General features: G+C 37.5%; 3 protein-coding genes across 5 annotated transcripts in view; 1 reads left to right on the forward strand and 2 right to left on the reverse strand.

The window, feature by feature from the left end:
• Positions 1-315: 315 nt before the first annotated feature.
• On the reverse strand, positions 316-10,835 carry LOC106671891 (heat shock 70 kDa protein 14-like). Its single transcript, XM_014402853.2, has 9 exons — positions 10,699-10,835; positions 10,129-10,212; positions 9,789-10,032; positions 9,521-9,719; positions 9,299-9,460; positions 836-1,310; positions 643-774; positions 524-582; positions 316-465 (listed from the first exon to the last, which is right to left on the reverse strand). The coding sequence occupies exons 1-9, from the start codon at positions 10,756-10,758 to the stop codon at positions 387-389; spliced, it is 1,494 nt and encodes a 497-aa protein (XP_014258339.2). The 5' UTR covers positions 10,759-10,835; the 3' UTR covers positions 316-386.
• Positions 10,836-19,411: 8,576 nt separating this feature from the next.
• Positions 19,412-25,082, reverse strand: part of LOC106671916 — a 31,094-nt gene continuing 25,423 nt past the window's right edge. Inside the window, exons 3-8 of one of the 3 annotated variants that reach the window (XM_014402890.2) lie at positions 24,437-24,492; positions 24,201-24,339; positions 22,837-22,984; positions 21,029-22,780; positions 19,628-19,764; positions 19,412-19,567 (exon numbers count right to left, since the gene is read on the reverse strand). In XM_014402890.2, coding sequence (XP_014258376.1) covers positions 19,512-19,567; positions 19,628-19,764; positions 21,029-22,780; positions 22,837-22,984; positions 24,201-24,339; positions 24,437-24,492 — 2,288 coding nt within the window. In that variant the 3' untranslated portion in view covers positions 19,412-19,511. The remainder of the gene's footprint in view (positions 19,568-19,627; positions 19,765-21,028; positions 22,781-22,836; positions 22,985-24,200; positions 24,340-24,436; positions 24,493-25,082) is intronic. The other 2 variants (XM_014402892.2, XM_014402891.2) reach the window with 2 other exon arrangements.
• Positions 19,782-25,082, forward strand: part of LOC106671918 (probable basic-leucine zipper transcription factor Q) — a 105,670-nt gene continuing 100,369 nt past the window's right edge. Inside the window, exon 1 of the mRNA XM_014402895.2 lies at positions 19,782-19,800. The gene's annotated coding sequence lies outside the window, so the exon portion shown is untranslated. The remainder of the gene's footprint in view (positions 19,801-25,082) is intronic.

Consider the following 25,082-nt stretch of genomic DNA (forward strand, 5'->3'; position numbering starts at 1 on the left):
TTATTTATTTTTTTTATAGAAAAATGTTTCTATATTTTTCAATTTCTTCCCGCCAATTTTGGTCGTTTTCCATCCTGGAACCTGTAAACTTGATCGTCCAAGTTTATAAAATCGAGAAGGTAAAAAATTATTTTTTAAACCTTTTTTACATTTTAACGGTTCCGTGTCGCTGTTTTTTGAATCCGCCCGAGCCGCGTTCGAACAGTTCCTTTACGAGTTTTCTATTTCCTGTCACACTTTTTCTTCCTTTTCATCCAGCCAATATCGGTTCTTTCATCAGGTTTTTGAATGTAAAACAGAATTATTAGATCGGTATAAAAAAACAAAACAAAAAAAGGTTTAATTATAAATAAAGGTAAAAAAAGGAAGCTCTATATTGCAAATTGTCATCTCGTCAGCTTCAGTGAAGCTTTGTAGATGTCTTTTGTCACCGTGTCAACAGCGCTCACGTGGATTTCATCGTTTCTGTTTAAAAAAAAGAAAAAATAAGAAAAATTAAAAAATAAAAATAATTAAAACTTACAATAACACTTTGACGTGGAATTCCACTTCTTTCGGTCTGTTTTCAAACTCCATGCTCGCCTGCCGAGTCAAATTTTGATTAATTATTTAAAATAATTACTAGTTATTAAGTTGTGTTACCTCGCCTTGCAGCTGTTCGTCTTGTCGGTTTTGAACCGCTTTCATCGTCACCGATGAGCTGTCAAGTTCCATCGTGAAGTAATCTGAAGTCGGCAGATAGTTCTTCTCGATTCTCACTTCTTTTTCGTTTACCTGAATCAAATTTGACGTCGATTTTTTTTTTTTAAATAGAAAGTTTTCGAAATTAGCTTACCTTTAAAGTGATGGGTTCGTTAAGGAATGGTATTTGTACTGTTGGCGACGACAGATCAGCTTTGTTAGGCAGTCCAGTCAGGAGGCCGGCTTGCTGGGCAGCGCCCGTCGCGTACACCTCGTCCGGGTTGAACGACGAACAGGATTCGCATGAAAAGAAAGACGCGACGACGGACTTCAGCTTTGGTATCTTGAGCGCGCCGCCGCACAGCACAACCTTCGACACGTCGGAGCTGTCGACCCCGGCATCCCTCAGTGCCTCGGATATGGGGGCAGTGAATTTCGGGACGAGAGGGGTTATCAAAGCGTCGAGCCTAGCCCTCGAGACAGTAACGTTGAAGTCGATACCGTCGCACACAGACTCGATGAACCTCGAACAGGACGGGAGGGTTGAAAGCGTGTGGAGGATCCCAGATGCGGCAATCTTCAACTTCCATATCGACTTTCTGCTCTCGGACGGTTCAAGATGAAATTTTCTTCAAAATAAAAAAAATAATAATTAAAAACAAAAAAATTATATATGAACATTTTAATGTTCTATTAGTAGTATGTTTTCAAAATCATGACATGACTCTTCTTCTGTGTTAATTTCACTTGTAAATCTAAATTATATTAGTTGATTCCACGTCTGTAATAATAATCTTTATTTACGGCATGGAATGCCAATCACAACATACATTTGTACATCATTCCATATTATTACATCCTTGCATATGCAGCTTTTTCTTAAACACATGAATTGAGTTGCAAAATGGGTCCACATGCAAAGAATTTACAAACTGACACGTTATCATAATTGATTGATTGAAAATAGTTCAAAAGAAGGGATATAGAACGGGTTTTGATATCTATTTACCCTTTGTGGAACATTGAACATAACTTAACATAAGTTACTAGTTGATCCGAAGTCAACATCACTGGTCCTTTAGGGTTGCCCATTAAAAGTTCCATCAAGAGTAAAGCAATTTTTGCATAATCTTTGATAAATTTTCTAAAATAGCCAGTAAGGCCCAAAAAATGATTTCAAAGTTCGGTAAGTTTTTGGTTCGGGGAAATTTTCTACGGCTTTAGTTTTATATACAGATGGTCGAACAGTGTTTTTTTACTAAATGTCCTAAATATTCAATAGATGTTTTAAATAATTAGCACTTCTTATAATTAACGTCTAAACCATATTTAGAACCACGAGGAATTACAATTTCTAAATTTTTCGCTGCTTCAGTTTCATCTTTTCCAGGAAAGATAATATCATCAAAATACAAAGTCATAACTTTTTTGTAAATCAAGTCAAGAAAAATACACACCTTACAACCTCACATACCTTGCAAGAACTGCAGGGGAATTACACAATCCAAACGGGGCTCGTAAAAATTTATTATGTCCAGCTGGGAATCGCATGTATTTGCGGCTTTTTTTCGACTACTGGTACATGAAAAAAAAATCCGTTTTTCAGATCAATCGAGCTAAAAATGGTGGCACCTTGTGACTGGTCATAGGGTGTCGGTCTTTAATTAACTTTTTGTTGAAATGTCGGAAATCGACGCTTTTTTTTATTATCGCATTTTATTTTTTATCGCATCGGATAAAATTATTCTCATTTTAATGACAAAAACTTTGATTTTATCTGGCTTGTAACTATCCTTTAGTTCTTCGACGAATGATTTACACTGAGCTATTGTGACTTCAATCCACTCGGACTAACTTCCCATCTCAACCCTACCTTTCGAATTTTCACTCCTTTTTGCCGTTTTTCAAATGTCGTATAATCAGAATTAGATACTCAGTGACAAATGAAATGGACACGAAGAGGTTTAGTGAAGAATACTTCATTTTACTTATTAAATCCATTAGATTTCGTGGTCCGATTGACCAAGTAACTTCTATCAATTAATTAATCTTTATAAGGTGTTGGTCGAAATAAAAAAGCCAGTGTCAAGAGCGGGATTCGAACCCACGACCTTCAGCTAAACCACTTGTGCTATTGTGACTTTGATCCACTCGGACATCAACTTCCCATCTCAACCCACCTTTTGAATTTTCCCTAATTTTTTGCCATGTTTCAAAGATAACAGAAGGAAGACTATTCGTACTTTTTTTATCACGAACACAAGACCAGAAGTTTCTTGGTTTTTCTTCAAATCATTTTGAATCCCACTTATGCAGTTGGCATAACAAGACGCTTCAAGTTTTTGACAATGTGAATGTAGTTGTGAGAATTTGTTATAATCTTCATTTAACCTTGTTATTTTATAATGTTTCTGTGCAATTTTCTTTTTGAATATTAATGATTTTAATTCGCCACTAAAGTATTTTGGAAATTTTGGATTTGATAGTTTTTTTACAGGAACATAAATTCTAAATACAATAGGATTAACGAGCCATCGTTTGGGTTGACCGTTTTGTTCACCATGCTATTTTGAATATGTAGTAAAATAAAGTGTAAAATAAAATATGTAGTAAAGTAAAATCTTTTTTCCTCTTCCTAAAAAGTTTTTTAAAGTGAGGAATATTCCAAGAGACACGTGATGTTTTTCATATTCTTGGATGTCGGGATATCCCCCATCATCAGGAAATCCTAACAAGAAGTACAATCAATTATTATACATTTCAAGTGTAGCAATTAATATTATTTTCATAGTTAAATGGTTTTATTTTACGGTTAAAATTATCTGTGATAATTAACCTCTCCCCTACTCTCCCATTACATTTTTTCTTTAATTTTTACTTTTTTTCCTCTTCCTTAAAGAAAAAATGCAATAGCAGAGTAGGCGAGAGGTAATTATCATAGATATTTTTAACTATACCGTTGAAAAATGTAATAATTGATTGTATTTCTTGTTAGAATTTCCTGATTATGGAGAGGAAAAAAGCCCTAAATGGTTAAGAAAAATGGTGATTAGTGACTGTTAATTGATATTTATTTAGAAATTGTGAGATGCGGTCTGGTGTGATGTAGGTTTCAGAAAACAACATAACAAGACAAAACACCTAACCAACATGCTCAACAACATCACAGTAACACATATAATGTAAATGATTCATTTCATTTCATTAACAAAATTAATAGATAAATGGCCCAACATAACACCACACACAACTCTATCAAAGAACATGTTCATTACAATGATCTGACACTGCTGTGTTAACGGATATTTTACATACGACAATCAATTTTACAAACAACTTTTTGGTATAGCCATGGGTAGCAGCAACCTAGGCCCGATACTGGCAGACATAATCATGACACTTCTACTAAATACAGTCATACCACAACTTCCTTTCACATTACCCTTCCTCACTAAATACGTAGATGATAGCTGTTCCCACAGATCAAATTCAAACTACATTAGATACATTTAATAGCTTTCACCCACGCGTACAATTTACACATGAAATCGAAAACAACAAAAAAATACCATTTTTAGATACACTCGTAATATAACAACCAGATGGCCCATTAATCACAGAATCTTGGTATACAAAACCAAGAAACACAGATCGCTACCTCAACTTTACATCTCACTATCCCCTTCATACAATAATAAACACGGCCAAAGGGTTACTTCACGGAATGATTACCTTGAGCCATGAATCCTTCTACCACAAAAACATAAAGATATACAAACAGATCCTCCATAACAATCTCTACCCTAAACACATAATTAACAGAATAATCAACAATTACAATCCATCCACTATTAGTAATAATACTACAAGTCTATCGAATACAAACAAACCAGCATACATTTCCATACCATTTATCCAAGGCCTATTACATAAATTAAACACATTTCTCTTGTCCGATAACTTCAAAATAGCTTCAAAAATTATAAAACAATTCGAACACTTTTTTCCAAAATTAAAGATCCCACACCAATAACAAATAAATCTGACTTAATCTACAAGATCAACTGTTTAAACTGTTCGGCAACTTACATCAGTCTTATATCCCAATATCTGGACAAGAGAGTAAAGCAACATATCTATGAAACACAATTTCGACTTCAAAAATCCAAAAGTATTACACACAGAACAAAACAAACATAAACGTAATTTCTTAGAAATGGTTTATATCAACAGAGATAAACACAGCATCAATTACAGAACAGATACATGTAAACTCAGTCGCAGCTACGCCAATATCATTAATCAAATTCAATACAGATAACATACCTACTTACACATTACTTTCCACACATCAAATATTTTTCACATAGTCTAATTTTCCAACAATTTAGCTTTCCTTTTCCTATTTATCCCTTTCTATATAATCCTGAAAGGATAATCTGGCTGAACCATTACCAACACATTTTTTCCCTTCGTCGACTCTTTTCACCTCAAAGAAGCCGACGCCTTATACGAAAATGTCTTTTCTATACCGACATCCTTCCCCATCCTTTCAAAGTCCAACATATATAAACACAAAATAGCAAAATCTCACTGGCACTCTCGACACGACATGCAAGAATGGCACAATTACACAGAAGAAAAACACTGAGTGAGTAGAAATACTTTGATTGAATATATAAAAAATATATTTTGCATTGTATAAATTCACTTTTCCACATCCAAAATGTAATTGTTATATGTAAACAATGTTTGTAAATCCCAGGCCCTGAAGATGATCTCAATAAAGATCGAAGCATTGGCACGATAAAGAAAATGTTTTTCTGAAACCTACATCACACCAGACCGCATCTCACGATTTCCAAATAAATAGGTTAAGAAAAATATGAAATAAAATAAACCGCTTTTTCATCTTAAAAAACATTTTGGGAAGAGAAAAAAAAAGGTTAATTTTTTTTTCTGTTTGTTTACATTTTTCTAATTATTAAAATATATTTTATTAGAAAAATTAACTGAAAATGTAAAAATAATCAAAAATTTGTAGTATTTAGTGATGGTTAATTTATGGTTTATTTACAGATAGTGAGATGAGGTCTGGTGTGATGTAAGTTTAGAAAAACATTTTCTTTACCGAGCCAACATTTAAATCTTTTAGTCCATTTACGTTTAGTGGTCTAATTGACCAAATTACTCATTTCAATTAATTATTCTTTTTATATAAGGCCTTGGTTGAGATGAGATTAATATTTAATAGGATAAAGAAATATCACTTCACTAGCAGCTCCCCGTGGACACTTCATTATTCGCTGACAAGCGAAGAATCCTGCAAGTGGATCGAAGTCACAATAGCTCAAGTGGCTAGAGCAACGGCATATTGAGCCAAAGGCCGTGGGTTCGAATCCTGCAAGTGACACTAACGTTTTCATCTCAACCAAGACCTTACATAAAAAGAATAATTAATTAAAATAACTCTTTATTGAGATCATATTCAGGGTCTGGGATTTATAAAAATTCGTTTAAAATGTGAAATGTACACAATATAGAAATTTTAAGTTTAATCAAAGTATTTGTACTCAGTCAAAGTGCGTTTTCTGTGTAGATGTGTCACGGTTTTGAGGAGTGTTGAGTGTTAAGGTGGCCATTCACGATCACTCCAAATGGAACCGCGCCAAGCTGTACAGCTCCATTTGGAGGCCTGAAATTTGACAGGGCATTCATGACCACTCCACAGCCAGTCGCTCCGAACGTCAACCAGTGAATTACCTTCTCAAAATGGATGACGATCTCTTGTGCTACGCTTCGGTTTATTTATATATTAAAAGCAAAAAATCGAAGAGGAAATGGTGTAAGAAGTGGCTCCTGAACAGAAGCCGTAATACCCACATCAATTTGATGAAAGATCTTTCCCTTGAACCCGCTGATTGGAGGAACTATTTAAGGATGGATGAAACGTCTTATTTATTCATTATATTTAGTGTTCTATTGACCAAATTACTTCTTTCAATTAATTAATCTTTTCTTGTATGTTTAAATAAATAGTAAATCTTTCAAATTTCTTTTATTTCTATCGTGGTAATCTTTGTCCACCACTTTCCATAAACATGGTAAACTTGCATACAATTCAATCACCTCAGCAATAAAATCTCGATTGGATGTCATTACTCATTACCAATAAAGAATAAACGTTTTTGACTTTTTGAGAATGTATGACGGAGATGTTTGCTCAGTGACAGAAAGACGGAGACTGCGCCAAAAAAACGCGGGTTTTCCCATTCACGGATGTGCCATGCCGTCGTCGCGCCGTAGATATTTCGAGTGGTGCGATGGAGTTTGGATCGGTCGAATATTCGGCACTGCCGGGCATGCCAGTTCAGTTTTGCCATTGATGTGGTTTCTGGAACGGCATCGCTCTGTTTGGACTGCTAGGAGCGATCGTGAATGGCCACCTTTAGTGTGACATTAATATTTTTTTGTTCATATAAGTTTGATTTTGAAGAAGTGGGGAAGGAAGTAGGGAAATTTATTTTTCTATGAGGAGTCGGCTTCTTTGAGGTGAAAGGGAAAAAAGGGTTTGTCGTTCCTAGGTTAGCCTTTCAGGATTATTAGGGAAATGAAAGATAAATTGTTGGGGATTTTGAGTATGTAGGATTGTTTGATATGTGGAGTGTAATGATTGTTTTATATGTTGTATTATATGATTTGTCTGTTATATGTGTGTTATTGATTTTAGCGTAGCTGCGGCTGAGTTACACGTGTTTGTTCTGTAATTGATACTGTGTTTATCTCTGTTGATGTAAACCATTTCTAAAAAGTTACGTTTATGTTTATTGTAGTTGGTGTTTAATATTTTTGGATTGTTGAAGTCGAAATTGTGTCGATGTTGAAAATGGTGGGTAGCCAGTACTGTAGGATTTTGCAATCGTAGATACATTGTTCTACCCTCTTATCCAGATAGGATGTATTTCCAATTAAGTTGCCGGACAACTTATACAATTGATTTTATAAATTTCATCAGATTTATTTGTTACAAGTGTGGGATCTTTAATTTTGGATAAAAAGTTGTCAATAGTTTTACAGCTTTTGAATGCTATTTTATCAATTACAAGTTTATTTTTTAGTTCAAGATGATGTCTTTCCATGGTTAAAGAGAAGACAATTGGATTAAAATGGAGAAAAAGTGGTTTTTTTTAAAAAATGAGAAATTTTTTTGTCAAATAGTATTTCTTTCTGCAGAAACAATGACTTTTTTGCGCTTTATTCGATTGACATAGTGTTATTTTGGCTTTGACGTCCTATTTAAGCTTGTCATGTTGGGCTTAGGTGGTGCCGTTTTAAGCAGCGAGAAACTTCCATTCATTGACTTTTACTTTTTTAAAGTATGTCGATTCATCGATTTAACCATTGGAAGACTGGTAAAAAAACTATAATAAAAGGTATTACTTTCCAATGAAAATTCTCGACATTTCACAATAAAGTCCTGTTCCTTGAAAAGGGATGAAACGGCCGACTTGTGGTACTTGTTCGGCAACATTTTCCCAATTGATCTCAGTGACGCTCTCCCTGCCAACAGGACTCAAATGTCCCTCATTTGAATTTGAATAAGACCATAAAAAAGTTTATAAAATTCAGACTTTTTATTGTTTTTTGTAATGTATGAATGATGTGATTTCCGACGGTAATTCAATTCAAAGCGTACAAGACGGGCGTGGCAAATATGCAGCCATGGAATGACAACGCTCCACTTGAGCTCGTATGTCTTCACTAATTGGATGGAAAAATAAGTATTCTAATCTTGTTCTAATAAACAAAAGGCCCACCGGTATTAATAAATATTCGGCCCATTAGACTGGGTATTGAATTCAATTGAAAATCGGGGGGGGGGAAGGATACACCTTTTATATTAAAACTTCTGTTTGCAGGAGGGATTTATTCGAAGCAACTTGATTCATTACTATTTTTTGTTTTATTTGGTTGTAGCAAAAGATGTTTTCTTTGACTTTAAATGAGTGTTAAAACTGAAATACATATTCCCCAAACTCCATCAGTGTCATATCAACAACACAAAGGAATTATGAGTACAGATAAACTGCGGGATTAACAGCTTTTTTTAAAGATAGGATCAAAATCGCTGAAATGAATCAGCCCTCAACTATCGGGTAGCCAGGATTTTGTTTGGGTTTTTTGCAATCATAATCATGATGCAAGAAGAACTCAATAAAGATTGAAATGGCACAATAAAGAAAATGTTTTTCTAAACATACCTCTTACGATCTCCAAATAATCACTAATTAATGGCCACTAAATACTACGCACATGTAGATGCATATGTTTAAATCACAAAATGAGGCTACATAGGATTTAAAGTGTAAATCTATGTTATTTGCACACTTTAAAGTATAAAATTATGCTATAAAAAGGGGTTTGAAGTGTGAAATAGTTGTTAAAATTTATTACCAATCTTTAAAGTTGGACTAAAAGACTAAGACTAAAATGATTTTAAGTGCTGAAAATGTAGATGGCACGCATGATTTAAAGGATGGAATTTGGCAACATAAGGAGGAATTAATGCTAAAATGTGGCGACATGTGTGTTTAAAGCGTATAAAGTTGAAATTTACCTTTTGAATTCTTCAGCCAGGTGATCGGTTAAAGATTTGACGATATCTTTCCCTCCAACGTCGCAATGCCGTACGTGGCTTAATATCGCCTGAAAGCCGCACATGACTTTCAAGACGGTAGCATCGCAGCTTACGCCACCGAGGCGATACACAACAACCAGCCTGGAAAAGTTTTGATTTTAATGAATAAACGTGAAAAGTAGGAAGAGAGATAATACTAACGAATCGACGGGAGGTTTTTCAAAACCGATCTTGTAAGCAAGCAACGCAGCAGTGGGCTCGTTTATTATCTGCCTGACAACCCAGCCGGCAGTGGTGGCAGCGCGGCGCACGATGTCCCGACTCTCATTGTTCCAGTGCCGCGGAACGCACAGAACGCAATTAAGGCTCTTCTGCCCTGGTGTGGCACCAAGTCCAATTCCTATTCACCAAAAACAAAAACAAAAAAATTAAATTAAATTGAAAATAAAACAGTATAGAATAAAAATACCATAGAGTTTTTGAAATATAAGTGTAGCGACTTGCTCTGGTGTGTACACGAGAGGTTTTTTGTCAGTTTCGAATATGTTGTACGTCAAATCATCGAATATGTCACCTTCGATCTTGACCTGGCTGTTCGCCCGGCATGATGAGATCTCCTCAGCAGTCAGAGTCGAGTCGAGTAGCATCTTGTTGTTGCGCACCGTTAACGGGGCCAATGAGTACGATGTAGCACCCGCCACTGATCCCACGACCTAAAATAAAACATTTGGTTTAAAAATATCAAGCTTTATAGTTTTAAATAATTCACTGAATTTAAATTTGAAATGACAGTCGATTGGAAAACGAACCTGCTCTTTGCTGTTGAGGATGACAACGGCAGCTGTGACCCGTTCGCCGGCCTCGTTGGCAAGTATTTCCACCTTTCCATCCTCCTGTTGAACACGAAGAAAAACAAGTTAAAAACAGCCGCTTATGAAAGCTATACGTCACGAGATGAGTTATGCAGGTCGAGTATTGTCCGACAAGCTTGTACTCATCTTGCATCAAGTATGACAAAACGGTATGTTCAGATTGTCATAAAATTACGAAATAGTTTTAAAAGAAAAAATCAAATTTGTCCGAAACAATAGTGAGCAAGTTACACCTGGCTGATTGACAGTGTAGAACAGTATGATAAGTTGATCTATAGACTTCTGCGTGCCATGTCATTATGTGCCACTGTGTTGTGTGGATACACATGACAATTAAATATCTTCCAACTATTTTATGGTACAGAAAATAATAATATAAAACGGACAATAAACTTTAATATAAAAAATCCAAAACGAGTAACATGGATGCTTGGCCTCGTTCTGTCGGCCAGGAACTACCCAGTACTACAGAAATTTTTTTTAACAAAAAAATAAAAAAATACTTACGCGAAACTGAGCAATGCTCGCCGTCGAGTTGCCAAAATATAGTCCGAAGTTGTTCGACATCAGGCTTAAAATGCATAAAATACTGCGGCCACATAAAAAAGAACGGGCCACCTGCCTTAGGAGGTAAATGTCAGGTTACCGAGCCGGGTTTGTATATCCAAATGTGAGAATTAATTAAAACAAAAAATTAAGAAAGAAAAATAATCAAATTATTAAAGCCTAAAGCTAAAAAATTTACTTTAAACAAAGAAATAAAAATAATTAAAATCTATTAAAAATACAAATTAAGAACAAAATAAAAATCCTTTAAAAAACTCACAGTCGACGAAAAATAATAAAACAAAACTAAAACAACCGATTTGAATAAAAATAAACATAAAATATAAACAAACAAACGACAAAAACTAAGAAAGTCGTGACTTAAAAATTCAAAAAGTTGATCCTGTCACCAGTGAAAGACCGTTACACGCTCCCCGCTCGACAAGTCGCCATTAGTCCGCCGGCTCCGACTGAGTGAAGATCGTGTTCGTCCGTCCGTGGTAAAAACCGTTTATATTCGTTGTTTTTTTGTAAATACGCGATGTTCAAACGATTAGTTTTATGTTTTAATTTGAATTATCTTTTAATCGTAAAATCCGGGGTTAGATCCGTATTGAATTCGGTCGCAGAGCACGTGTATAACCTAAAATGGCGTCGTTAGGCAATATTTTCGTCGATCGTCCTACTTTTTTTATTACATATAACAGCTCCATTCTTTGAAATGTTGAGCTTGTATGCTGCGCTCCATACATTGTTATGTTGAGCTTATGAGACACGCTCTATTCATCGGAATATTGAGCTATTTTCCGGTCGCCAGTAGCACGTGCTCGTCTTGCCTAAAACGGCGTCGTGAATTTTTTTTCTTGAAGTTTCTTAATTATTATTTCTGCTCCATTCTTTGAAATGTTGAGCTTGTACGCAACGCTCCATACATTGATATGTTGAGCTTACGAGACACGCTCTATTCATAGGAATATTGAGCTATTTTCCGGTCGCCGCTAGCACGTGCTCGCCTTGCCACAAATGGCGCCCTGAATTTGTTTTTTCTCGAAGTTTGATCATTATTTCTGCTCCATTCTTTGAAATGCTGAGCTTTTATGCAGCGCTCCATACATTGATATGTTGAGCTTACGAGACACGCTCTATTCATCGGAATATTGAGCTATTTTCCGGTCGCCACTAGCACGCACGTGCTCGTCCAGCCTAAAATGGCGTCGTGTATTTTTTTCCCTCGAAGTTTCTTAATTATTATTTTTGCTCCATTCTTTGAAATGTTGAGCTTTTATGCAGTGCTCCATACATTGATATGTTGAGGTCACAATTTCTATTCTTAAGAATATTGAGCTATTTCCTGTCGCCGTTAGCACGTTCTCGCCGAGCCAAAATGGCGGCGTGAATTTTTTTTCTCGAAGTTTCTTAATTATTGTTGCTGCTTCATTCTTTGAAATGTTGAGCTTTTATGCAACGCTCCATACATTGATATGTTGAGCTTATGAGACACGCTGTATTCATAGGAATATTGAGCTATTGCGATCGACACTAGCACCTACTTGTGTAGCCCAAAATGGCGCCCTGAAATTTTTTTGGAAGTTCGTTAATTATTATTTTTGCTCCATTCTTTGAAATGTTGAGCTTTTATGCAACGCTCCATACATTGATATGTTGAGCTTATGAGACACGCTGTATTCATAGGAATATTGAGCTATTACGATTGACACTAGCACCTACTTGTGTAGCCCAAAATGGCGTCCTGAAATTTTTCTGGATGTTCGTTAATTATTATTTCTGCTCCATTCTTCGAAATGTTGAGCTTTTATGTTGCTCCTTACATAGCTATGCTGAGCATATCAAACAAGCCCTGATCATCACGATCGCTGTTAGCATGTGCTCTCCTCTCGCCCACAATGGCGTCCTGAATTTGTTTTTTCTCGAAGTTTGATTTTTATTTCTGCTCCATTCTTGGGAATGTTGAGCTTTTATGCAGCGCTCCATACATTGATATGTTGAGCTTATGAGACACGCTCTATTTATTCATCGGAATATTGAGATATTTTCTGGTCGCCACGTACTCGTCTAGCCTAAAATGGCGTCGGGAATTTTTTTTCTCGAAGTTCTTAATTATTATTTTTGCTCCATTCTTTGAAATGTTGAGCTTTTATGCAGCGCTCCATACATTGATATGTTGAGGTCACAATTTCTATTCTTAAGAATATTGAGCTATTTCCTGTCGCCGTTAGCACGTTCTCGCCGAGCCAAAATGGCGGCGTGAATTTTTTTTCTCGAAGTTTCTTAATTATTGTTGCTGCTTCATTCTTTGAAATGTTGAGCTTTTATGCTGCGCTCCATACATTGATATGTTCAGCTTATGAGACACGCTCTATTCATAGGAATATTGAGCTATTACGATCAACACTAGCACCTACTCGTGTAGCCCAAAATGGCGTCCTGAAATTTTTCTTGGAAGTTCGTTAATTATTATTTCTGCTCCATTCTTCGAAATGTTGAGCTTTTATATTTTTTGTTGAGCTTTTATAGCTGCTCCTTACATTGCTATGCTGAGCATATCAAACAAGCTCTGATCATAGGAATATTGAGCAATCACGATTGCTGTTAGCATGTGCTCTCCTCTCGCCTAAAATGACGTCCTGAATTTTGAAAATTTTTAAATACTTTTGTTAATTTTTATTTATCCTCCATTCTTGGGAATGTTGAGCTTTTATCATGTTGCGCTCCATACAGTGATATATTGAGCTTATCACACAATCTCCATTCGGTCGTCGTTTTCTTTTTCTTTTTATAACAGCTCTAATTCTTTGAAATGTTGAGCTTTTATGCCGCGCACCATACATAAATATGTTGAGCTTACAGAACCCTCTCTATTCATCGGAATATTGAGCTATTTGCAGAAGCCGCTAGCACATGCCTAGCCTAAAATGGCGTTTTTCCTACGTTTATTATTTCTGCTCCATTCTTTGAAGTGTTGAGCTTTTATACTGTGCTTCATCCATTGACACTGGGCTCCTAACGTCATAATTATACTTTACATAATTATACTCCTAACCAAAAACTAACTAAAAAATTGTACTGTTAAATAACCCATAATCCATTATTTCAAGCCTTTCATACTTTGGGGATGGTTAGGGTATCCCTAACCAAGCCTTTCATACCAAAACCAAAGGGACAGTTGACTGGCCTTGAAGTGAGATCTTAAGAGCCCACGACACAGACTTTCTTTCAACAAGGATGAACCCCAATTCGTATTTTTGCTCTTTCTGCGTCAATTTGTATAGTGACGAAGGTATAACAAGGATGTCTTGTCTCTTCTGACCCTTGGGAAGAATGGAGAACTCAACAATAACACTTGTCTCTTTGGTTCGTCGTCGATTGTCAAATAAACCTTTGCGATCAGTTTTCCTAATCGCAACTAATTTCAGTCCAATAGTGAGTGCATGTGCCACGATACAAAGTACAACTAAACATTTTTTAATATATACATGTTTGTAATCAGTTTCTAATTTTAAAATGGAATATGCAAAAATATTGGTAAAAAAACAAAAAACCTGCGCCTGTTGTTAGATTTTTCTCCATCCTTGCATCTTCCTACAAAAGACGAAAAAAAAGCATGAATTATATATGGCTACCCGTCAAAACCCCGCCATCATAATACCTACCTTTATATCATCATATTTAAAAAAAAGGTTACCATTAAAACCTCCGGCATCATAATCCACCTTTTCATCATCATGTTTTTAAAACAATTGCTTCTTTTCAAAACCTCGCCACTCACAAGTTTGACAATTTATCTTCGAATAATGAGGAATTGGTTCGGTCCTTCGCTACCCTAGTGCAGATTCACAGCGAAATCTTTCTTATTGCACCTTATTGCCTCCATCAATCAGTTGATTGATGAATGAATCAGATCGACGTTTTTTTTAAAGGTCAGCTAGTCTCCTTGACCAATATTACACCGAAAAACATTGGGTCTAGAAAGACTTAAGATTTTTTTATGTATATGTCCCTTATTTGGCCAAGACTTACGATCAGTTTCTCTGCTGTTATAAATAAATTGTTAACGTTTTATTTTATTAAGTTTTTCGATCTGGCCATCCAATTGCACATAAAACAATCCAAGTATGTATTTCACCATAACCAATCACTGTGGGCAAAGAATCCGTGACGCTTTATACCTCATTTACGCCTTATGTGTAAACGTGTCCAGTCGCTACAAGGGTCAACCAGTCTCGCTGACCAACTTTACATCGAAAAACAGCGAGACTAGTAAGACCAAAAAGTTTTTTTTTTTTTTTAACTAAAGGCTATATGCCAGATGCTAAGTCAATTGGGTGATGTTATTAATACCATTTTGACCGTTTATTCTAATATCTTCTTCAATCTAACCAGCCAATTGCACATAAAACAATCCCAATATGTGTTTCACCAAAACCAATCAATTTGGGCAGAGAATGAGTGATATTTTATTCCACTGTTACGTCTTACTTCTTACGTGAACTTGTCCGGTCATTACAAGGGTCAACTAGTCTCCTTATCCCACATTAAACCGAAAAAATAATGAGATTAATAAGGACCAAAGGTTTTTTCAAAACTAAACTATATAAAGGCCTTTTATTTCAACCTGTTCTTAACTATCTAGCAAAATGCACATAAAACAATCCCAGTATTTATTTTATACTCTGACGTGTCCACGGTCATATTGTATGAGTGTGTTTACACCAGTTACGTCCTGACGTCTCTCGTCACTACAAGGGTCTATTAGTCTCCCTGTCCAACTTTAACCCGGAAAACAGCGAGACTAGTAAGGCCCACATTTTTAAATTTTTTATTTTTTAATAATGAACCCTGTACCTCGAGATGTTTCTTGGGTGTTGTTATAAATATATTTTAGGCCTTTTATTCCAAGCAGTTCTTACATCTATCTAGCAAAATGCACATAAAACAATCCCATTATGTATTTTATCTTCTGACATATACACCGTCATATTGATTGACAGGGTGGTTTTCATTATACCAGATCGTTCTGACGTCTCAGTCATTATAAGAGTGTTAGTATCTCTGTCTAACTTTACACCGAAAAACAGCAGACTTTTAAGAACCAAAGTTTTTTTAGACTGAACACTACACTCAAGGCTTAAGATATTTCTTGGGTGTTGTAAATACATTTTAGACCTTTATTCCAAATCGTTCTTAAACCTAACTAGCCAAATGCACATAAAACAATCCCAGTATGTATTCTGACATATCCACGATATATTGTACGAAAAGGTCTTATACCAAATACGTCCTGACGAATCCAGTCGCTAGAAGGGTCTGTTAGTCTCCCTTTCCAACTTGTAAAACTGAAAGGTTTTGTTACGTACACAATATTATTTTTGACGTTAGATCAATCTCATTGAGCGATGTTATTAATACATTTAACCCTTTTATTTCAATATGTTCTTAAACGTAACTTAGTAAAATGCACATAAAACAATCCAAGTATGTATTTCTCCATAACTAATCACTGCGGGCTTAGAATCCGTAATGTTTTATTCCACAGTTACGTCTTATGTGCGAACGCGTGCGGTCCGTACAAGGGTCAACTATTCTCGCTGACCAACTTTACACCGAAAAACAGCGAGACTAGTAAGACCCAAAATATTTTAACTATACTCTATATGCCCAAGACATATGATCGATCAACCACCTGGTTAATAATATAATTTTCGGCCGTTTATTCGTATAAGCTCTTCGATCTAACCAGCCAACAGCACTTAAAACAATCCAAGTATGTGTTTACCATAAGCAATTCAATATGGGCATAGAATCAGTGATGTTTTATTCCACTGTTCGTCTAATGTGTGAACGTCTCAGGTCGCTACAAGGGTCAACTAGTCTCCCTGTCCAACTTGTCTCCCTGTCCAACTTGTCTCCCTGTCCAACTTAACACTGGAAAACAGCGAGACTAGTAAGACCCAACGTTTTTTAGGCTTGAAGACTGCACTCCAGGCTTAAGATATTTCTTAGGTGTTGTTATAAATATATTTTAGGCCTTTTATTCCAAACAGTTCTTTATCTAGCAAAATGCACAAAACAATCCCAGTATGTATTTTATCTTCTGGCATATACACGGTATATTGTACGATAGTCATACCAAATACGTCCTGACGTATCCAGTCGCTAGAAGGGTCTGTTAGTCTCCCTGTCCAACTTTAAACCGGAAAACAGCGACACTTGTAAAACTGAAATACGTACACAACATTATCTCTTGTCAATCTCATTGGGCGATGTTATTAATACATTTAGCCATTTTATTCCAATATGTTCTTAAACCTAACTAGCAAAATGCACATAAAACAATCCCAATATGTATTTTATGTTCAGGCATATATATATCCACGTTCATATTGTATGACAGGGCTTTTATACCAGTTACGTCCTGACGTCTCTAGTCACTACAATGTTGTATTAGTCTCGCTGTCCAACTTAAAACCGGAAAACAGCGAGACTAATAAGACCCACCGTTTTTAAAATGAAATCTATACCCAAGGCGTGAGTTGTCTGTTACAAATATAATTTATGCCTTTCAAAGTTTTACTTCAACCTAACTAGCGAAATGCACATAAAACAATTCCAGTATGTATTTTACCTTCTGACCCATCCACGGTATATTGTACGATAAGGTCATATACCAAATACGTCCTGACGTATCCAGTCGCTAGAAGGGCCTGTTAGTCTCCCTGTCCAACTTTATACCGGAAAACAGCAACACTTGTAAAGCTGAAATACGTACACAACATTATTTCTGACGTAAAGTCAATCTCATTGGGCGATGTTATTAATACATTTAGCCTTTTCATTCCAATATGTTCTTAAACCTAACTAGCAAAATGCACATAAAACAATCCCAGTATGTATTTTATCTTCAGACATATCCATGGTCTATTGTATGACAGGGTTTTTATACAAGATACGTTCTGACGACTCTAGTCACTACGAGGGTCTAATAGTCTCCCTGTTAACTTTAAATTAGAAAACAGCCATACTATTAAAACCGAATTTTTTTTTTCAAACTGAGCGCTATATACCCGACGCTTAAGATATTTCCTGGGTGCAGTTTTAAATATATTTTAGGCCTTTTAACACAGTTGTTAAGCCTTAACACGCCAAAGTGCAATAAAACAATCCCGTATTTCTTAATTAAGATGGAACCAAGCGCATGTCATTAGTAACTCAACATATTCAATAATAAATTATTAGCTGTGTCTTACTCAACAGCCATTTGTGATTGATTGAATGCTTTATTTGTGATGTTTAAAGTCGGTTTATTCTACTTTACATCAGTCCGAATTTAAATTGCCCGTTTGAAATTTAAGTGCGGACTTTGACATTCAAAATATGTTTTTTGTTTGAGATTTAATATTTTCCCTTTGAAACTAGCCTGATATAATACAGGGCGAAATTGAGTTTTTTTAACTTGTAAAACCTGCCTCATAATAAATCGGCAAGAGTAGATTCTGATTGCTGCTTGAATAATTCAAAATTTTTTTTTTTGGGGGGGGGGGGTTGAAAACCCTTTCCCCCTTTCGATCCTCCCCCGATATTTCTTCTCCAAATTATTCAAGCCGACTGTGTAATATTTGCTAAACTTTTCGCCTATTTTTAACTTTATTTTGCATTCCTTTTCGGTTTTTGAACCACCCCTTCTCTGAACACATCAGTTTGTAATCCAGAATCTTTTGAAAGTCTATTTAAATGAAAAGTTTTACAAATTGCAAAATATTCCTGATTTTTGTTCATTTAAACTTTATTAAACAAGTTCATATTGTGAATTGTACATTTAATCTTAGAAAGGATTGTTGAATTGAAGATCGTAAACGTCTAAAAGGATTGTTGAGTCGTAAACGTCTCAAAAAAAATAATTACATTTTGACCTGTACGAATTTCATCGACAAACCCTAGAGATCTCTTGGGTGTCCATTTAAACCTCAGGAGGTCTCTTGGTGTATCCATTTCCGAATTGAGACAAACTCAAGACAGTCTAATCTTATTTATCCATTTAAACCTTCGGTGTTCCCTTGGTGTGCCCAGTTAAACTGCCAAGACCATCCCTGGTTCATTTTAAAACCTCAATTTAAATTTTCCATTTAAAATTAAGACATCTGAATTGCGCGTCTAAGCCGCAGAATATTTCTGAAGTGTGCATTTAATTAACGACATTTTCAATTATTACATTCATTTTTTTAAACGCTTGTTTGATCCCTCTGAAGTCGACTCTGGATTGTCTTTTGTCTTATGTTTTATTCTGCTTGTGAATGCTTCCAGAGATGGCGTAAAGTTTCCCCGTTTAGATCTCAAATGCATCTCGAAATTCTTGGCGTTCAAGAACGCCCTTTGTTGCCGGCACGATTTTGACCAAAAATATTTTTATGTCAAAATTGGCTGGTATTTTGTCTCTTTTTCTTTTTATTAACGTCCCAAAGAAGGAAAACCTTCATAAAAAAAGTTCACAATGTTACTTCAAGACGGTAGGAAGCAATGTCATTTATAGTCTTTCAAAGAAACTTGGAATCTCAAGATTTGGTGGTGGGATTTATGGGAAAAGTTCGGATGCCAAGGAGTCACATTGAGACTTTTCTTTTGTTTTTATGCTCTTAGGGGAAAATTTAATCTCACATTCTACAATTTACACCTACAAAACGCGGAGCATGGCCAAAAGGCCGCCACCCCCCGATTTATTTAAATATGTATGTACACGGTTGATTTTTTTTTGTGTTTCTTCATCGGTTTTTGACCTTCTTCGGCTCGAAGGGGCCTTTCAGGTCTTCCTCGGTCTCTAAAAAATAAAAAATAAAAATCAGTAAGTAACGGTGCTGTTTTGTAGGTGTGTTCCCACCTGGCACGAGGAAATCGTCGTTGAGGTGGAAGTACCTCTTGGAGAGCGAACACTCGACGAGGTAGTCCGCTTGGCAGGTCCGGCTCCGCTGGTTGAACCTGGTCGTGGCACCGCACCAGAAATGGGACTTGAGCAACCTGCCGAAAAACGAAAAATCAGTTAAAAGCTTAAAGGTAGTGAATAAAACCCCTACTATAATCAACTTGAAATTGTTCTCAAACGTCAAAGCAACCAGTATCCACGCCCACCTTGTGTACATTTTTCTAATAATTGTGAAAAACATTTGAAGTATAGCGAATAAGGCATGTCCACAAAACACGTTCATGAGGTACGCCCAGAAAGTAACGACTTTACAAGGCAAGCCTATAAATTTAAAACGTTCATTAGGCACCCGAATAGTAACGAGGTCACAAGGCACGCCCAGAAAGGAACGACATAACCAAGTTACAACGTTTATAAGGCATGTCCAAATAACAGACGTTCATGAGGTACTCCTTCAAAGTAACGACGTTTATAAGGCATGTCCACAAAACAGACGTTCATGAGGTACGCCTACAAAGTAACGCCTAAAGTACGTCCACAAATTAAAACGTTCATTAGCCAGCTCAGAAATATATATTTTATATATACTAAAACAAAATGTATACTCAGAATCTATACTATATGCTTTCGTACGAAAGCCCACAAAGTAGAGATGTTTATAAGGAAAGACTATAAAGTAACTACGTTTATTAGGCACGCCCACAAAATAAAGACGTTCACTTGGTAGGCCCAAAAAGTAACGACGTTCATAAGGCACATCCACAAATTAAAAGATTTAGAATAAGCACGTCCAAAAAGTAACGACAAATTAAAGGCGTTTATAAAGCCACGCCTGCTAGTTGAAACCCTTGACGACAGCCATACCCATGTCAAATGTTCATAAATGTCTTAGCCACGCCAACACTTAAGCCCAGGTAACTTATAGTCCAATATTGCGGGGGAGACGTTTTAAAGACATGCCAACATCGCAAAATTTTCATAATTCCGGTCATGCCAGGTAACAGCCACGCTAGTAAAGCTTTTGCAATAGCCTTTACCCAGCTTAAAGATGTTTATAAAAGACGACTTGCAACTTAGCTATGCACATATTGTGCGGTTTATAAGCCACGCCCACAAAACCCCAGCCAAGCCCACATCACAATTAAATTCATAAGGCATTTCCACAACAGTCAGCCAAGTTGGATGGTCATAACATGGCTCTCTGACAACTGAGCCACGCTTAACTACAAAATTAGATAAAGTAACGTAAAGAAGTGCATAAGGCACGCCAATAAACTTTGGTCAAAATAATCACATCCCTCTTTTCTGGGAGATTATGAAAGCCAAGTAGATCCACCACCACGTAAAACTCAAACCTACGGTCCGTTGATTTGTCCCTGTGAGCAAATGAAAAATCCCCTGCAGTCTGCGACGACGTCGGCGTAGAATCCACCTTTGACCTTCCCCTCGCAGCTGAAGTCCGGGTCCGGTTTCAGGCTGGGATCGATGGTCCTGATGGTAGTGGTAGTCGTCACCGGTTCCCTCAGGGTCCCCCTCACCCTTCCCCTAAACCGTGTCGTTGTCCTTTTTGGCACTTGAGTTTGAGCAAAGTCGGCCTGTGGAGGTTCCCTGGGCCTGTAGGTCGTCGTTTCCGGTCTCTGAGTCCGACCCCTGGTCGTTTTCCCGTCGTTCTTGTTCGTCTTGGGGTCAAACTCGTAAACGGGAACGCCGTCTTGGTCGGGCCTCGGCGAGCTGTCAGGCTCTGGAGGGTTTTTGGACGTTTCGTAGTTAAATTTGAAGCTTTTCGCCTCGGGTCTGAGGGTCGTCCTTTGGTTCCTCCTCACCTGAGCAACCCTCCTGTAAGGGACCGTCGTGAAATCCCCTTCGTCCACCTCTTCGAAGACGGGCTTGACGTTGGGGATCGTCGTCCTCGTCCCACTTCTCTGCCTCACTCTCGTCTTCTTCGCCGGCCTGTCTACGATTGCGACCTGCTTTTTTGGACCGCCATTTTCGACGTACTCGACGTCTGTGACGTTCTCGTCGAACTTGCTGCTCCAGGCGTCACGCTTTTTCCTCCCCAGGTTGAAATCCAGCGCGACCTCCTTGCTCATCTCTTCGTAGTGGTTCTTCCACATCCTACTCAGATGGTCGAGGTCGAACGTGTCCGAATCGTTTTTCATCCCGTTTTTGACGTCCTCCATGATGGCCTCGCCGAGCTTATTGCCGATCTTGTGGAGCATCCCGCCGCCTTTGTCCAGCTGGCGCTCCTCTCTGATGAAAAATGACACCATCTTCTCTCTGTCGTTTTCCTCCATGTCGATAGAGCCGAGGAGGTTTTTCAAGAATTCCTCCCTCGTCGGCGGGCTCTTCTCGTCGTATTTGTGATTCGGGTAGGCCGTGTCTTCGTGCTTGTGGTTAGCGTGGGTCGTCTCATCGTACTTGTGGTTAGCGTGTCTCACCTCGTCTTCGGACCTCTTCGACCTGATCTTGGGTACGTCTCGGAAGAACGGGTCTTCTAGGTCGTCCTGGTATTCGTCGTAGCCTGTCGGAAAATCAAGCGTGGCGTTCTTGGACGTTCTGACGCTCGTCGACGTACTCGTAGACGTTACCACGGATACAGCTTTTTGAACGGGCTCTTCGATCCTCCTCGAATGGAAGAACTGAAAGTTGTAAGGCTTTTCCAGGTCAAAGCTGTGACCGAAGCTTGCGTCGCTGCTCTGGAAATGGTGGTAGTTGGATGTCGGTACTGGGGTTGTCGGCTGGTAGAAAGGCTTCTGCCTAGGCGGCTCGTGCAGTCCGCTGTAGTCGTACCTTATTTTAACTGGTCTCTGAGTCGAGTACTGATGGTTTTGCGTCTGGGCGAAGGCGTTGTTGATCAGCCTTGGCGGCGGGGCTTTGACTTTAGAGTTTTCCAAGCTTTGGGTGAATGCGTTGTGGAGTGCCAAAAGGGCGGCTATCGTCTCGGGGCTCGAAGCCGGAAAACGAACTTTAGGAGGTGAAGTCGTCGTCGTTGATGTCGTGGTTGTGGTCGTCGTCGTCGGCGGCTTCGGAGTCGTCGTAGTCACGTCCAAATCATAATCCTCTTCCGTCGAACAATCGTCGCAGTCAAACTCGCTCTCCGGCTGGATCCTACTTCAACAACAAAATCGTGAAAAACTCAAACTTAATAAAACCGTTTAAACAAATACCCGACGTTGTTCCCGTAAAGCTCGAGGTTGAGGCCGAAAAAGTCTTCGGACTTGGAACAGTCCACTTCGTCGATCCTCTCGCATACTCGAGTCTCCTGGTCAAAGACGGTGCCGTTGAGGCAGAGGAACTTGATATCGGTCACTTCAGCTGAAAAAGGAAAACAATTTCACAAAGAAACTAAACTAATTGACTAAGAACTAGAAAAATTCACAAGCATGAAAAGTAGTACTGGCCCTGTACGTAAATAAGTCCCGTCACAATTTGGACATTAGATCAAATTCAATTGCCAAATGTGTTAAATTGTAAGATTCAATTGACAAAATGTTTGAGAGGGGCAAAATCTTAAGTCACAACTCTTAAATTCAAAGCTACGCCCGAGATGATTTGAAAGTCATCTTGACCAATTTTGGACAATAGATGGACAATCAAAAGTCCAACAAAACATAAAACTGTGATCAGTTGAAAAAATATTTTCTGAGAGGCGCACCTCCCAAAATCAACCTTCCAGGAGCGCGAGATAACATGAAAATTGATTCGGACCGAATTTGGTCGTAGATAGAGGACCAAAAGTCCAACACATCCAATTTTGATCAATTTCGGACAGAATATTTTTGGGAAGCGCGCCCACACAAATTCATGCCTCGTGCTAGATTACTTGATCTTGACGAATTTGGACAAAAGATGGAGTATGAAATCTCAAAAAATCTTCCGGTTTTTAATAGAAATCAGTTTAATTTGCTAGTGCGATATTAAATAAAAGAAATGTTTTTCTAAGGCCCCCCCCATCATTTACTCAATGCGACGAAATTCCTATCAGCCGATTTCGACCAAATGTGGATTAGATGTAGGTCCAAAATCCGACAAATCTATGGATTTGCATCGAAATCTGTTGATGAACGAACATTATTATTATTATTATTATTTTTTTTTGAGGGACCCCCCTCGAAAAACATGTCGGACGCGTTTGTCCATATTGAAGATATACAAATTACCAAACTTCCAACAAATCGGCCAATTTTGACATATTCAATTAATTTAATTTGAAAATATAGTGCTAAAATGTAACCTGCCCTAATTCAAGACTTATCCAAGTGGCTAAGGTGGAGATTTTGGGCAAATTTTGGACGGATTGCGCCAAAATTTGCCTAAATCCTTTCGCCTCATGAGAAAAATGTTTCAATCTTTTTTGCAACAAAGTGTAAAAGGCCCGTTCATTTAGACCATATTTACAAACTCATTTAACCAGTTTCCTCTCTTACCCCAGCTACGTCCCATATTTTTACTTAACAGTTTTAACATTAAGTTCTTTTATTTCAATATAAAAATAAGTATTGTGGTCTCAAATCCTGCCACTCGTACGTACATTTTTCCGAATTACCTTTTTGACCGATCGTGCAGACGTGGAACATCTGGCAGCCGGTCTCCACGTCGGCGTAGTAGCCGCCGATCACTTTGCCCTCGCATGAGAAATTTGTCTCGGGCAGGTTGTCGAAGTCCAAGTACTGGAAGAGAAAAGAGAAGAAGAAAAAGAAGGAAAGAAAGAAAGAAAAAAATGATAATTTAAGGGGAAAGGGAAGAAGAGAAAAGGGTCATACTCACCCCTGGTTTTGTGGCTGAGGAACAGTCCGGATTTACGATTAGGCCGGTTACTAGCGCTGGATTACAAAAAAAAGGATAAATTAAAAAATATACAATAAATATTGAACCATAAAATAATCCATAGAAGCCCGGCTTAAAATAAAAACCCTCCCATCAAAAGAGAGGAGGGTAGCCTTTTAAACTTTAAAAGATACTGGATAATCCATCCCCTCCCTCGGATTAAAGAATTAGACAATATTAGCATTTTATCCACCATAAGTTTTTGTTTTTGTGTGACCATAAGTTTTTCGGGTGAGATTTGGAAACTTTGAAGACATTTTTTTCGAGGGCGCCCTCTCCACGAATTAATGAAAATTTTACCGTTCAAAGTCCGTGATACTTGATTACTCAAAACCTAGGTTATTGGCCGTTTGTGAGCTTTCTTTAACAACCAACCTTGATGAAATTTTGACCGCAGATCGATGAATGAAAAAGTTGATCGAATCCGGCTAATCAAATTCTGACGATGACCTGTCGAAATGATTTCACCGGATTTTCGGAGACTAGGTGACCCTTATTATTTTTGAGCCTTATAACAAAGGATCTTGATCAAATTATGACCACAGTCCAAAAATCGAGGTTGGTCAAATCTGGCCAATTGTCGAAG

This window comes from Cimex lectularius, unplaced genomic scaffold (assembly GCF_000648675.2).
Source record: "Cimex lectularius strain Harlan isolate CLEC.00 unplaced genomic scaffold, Clec_2.1 scaffold14, whole genome shotgun sequence".
Lineage (NCBI taxonomy): Eukaryota > Metazoa > Arthropoda > Insecta > Hemiptera > Cimicidae > Cimex > Cimex lectularius.

Excerpts from the sequence above, each read along its gene's own strand:
- LOC106671891 (XM_014402853.2), bottom strand. The coding sequence starts at position 10,758 with ATGTCGAACAACTTCGGACTATATTTTGGCAACTCGACGGCGAGCATT. Across the intron at positions 10,033-10,128 it reads TCCTCAACAGCAAAGAGCAG|GTCGTGGGATCAGTGGCGGG; the intron begins GTTCGTTTTCCA and ends GTTTTATTTTAG. Across the intron at positions 775-835 it reads ACGAACCCATCACTTTAAAG|GTAAACGAAAAAGAAGTGAG; the intron begins GTAAGCTAATTT and ends AATTTGATTCAG.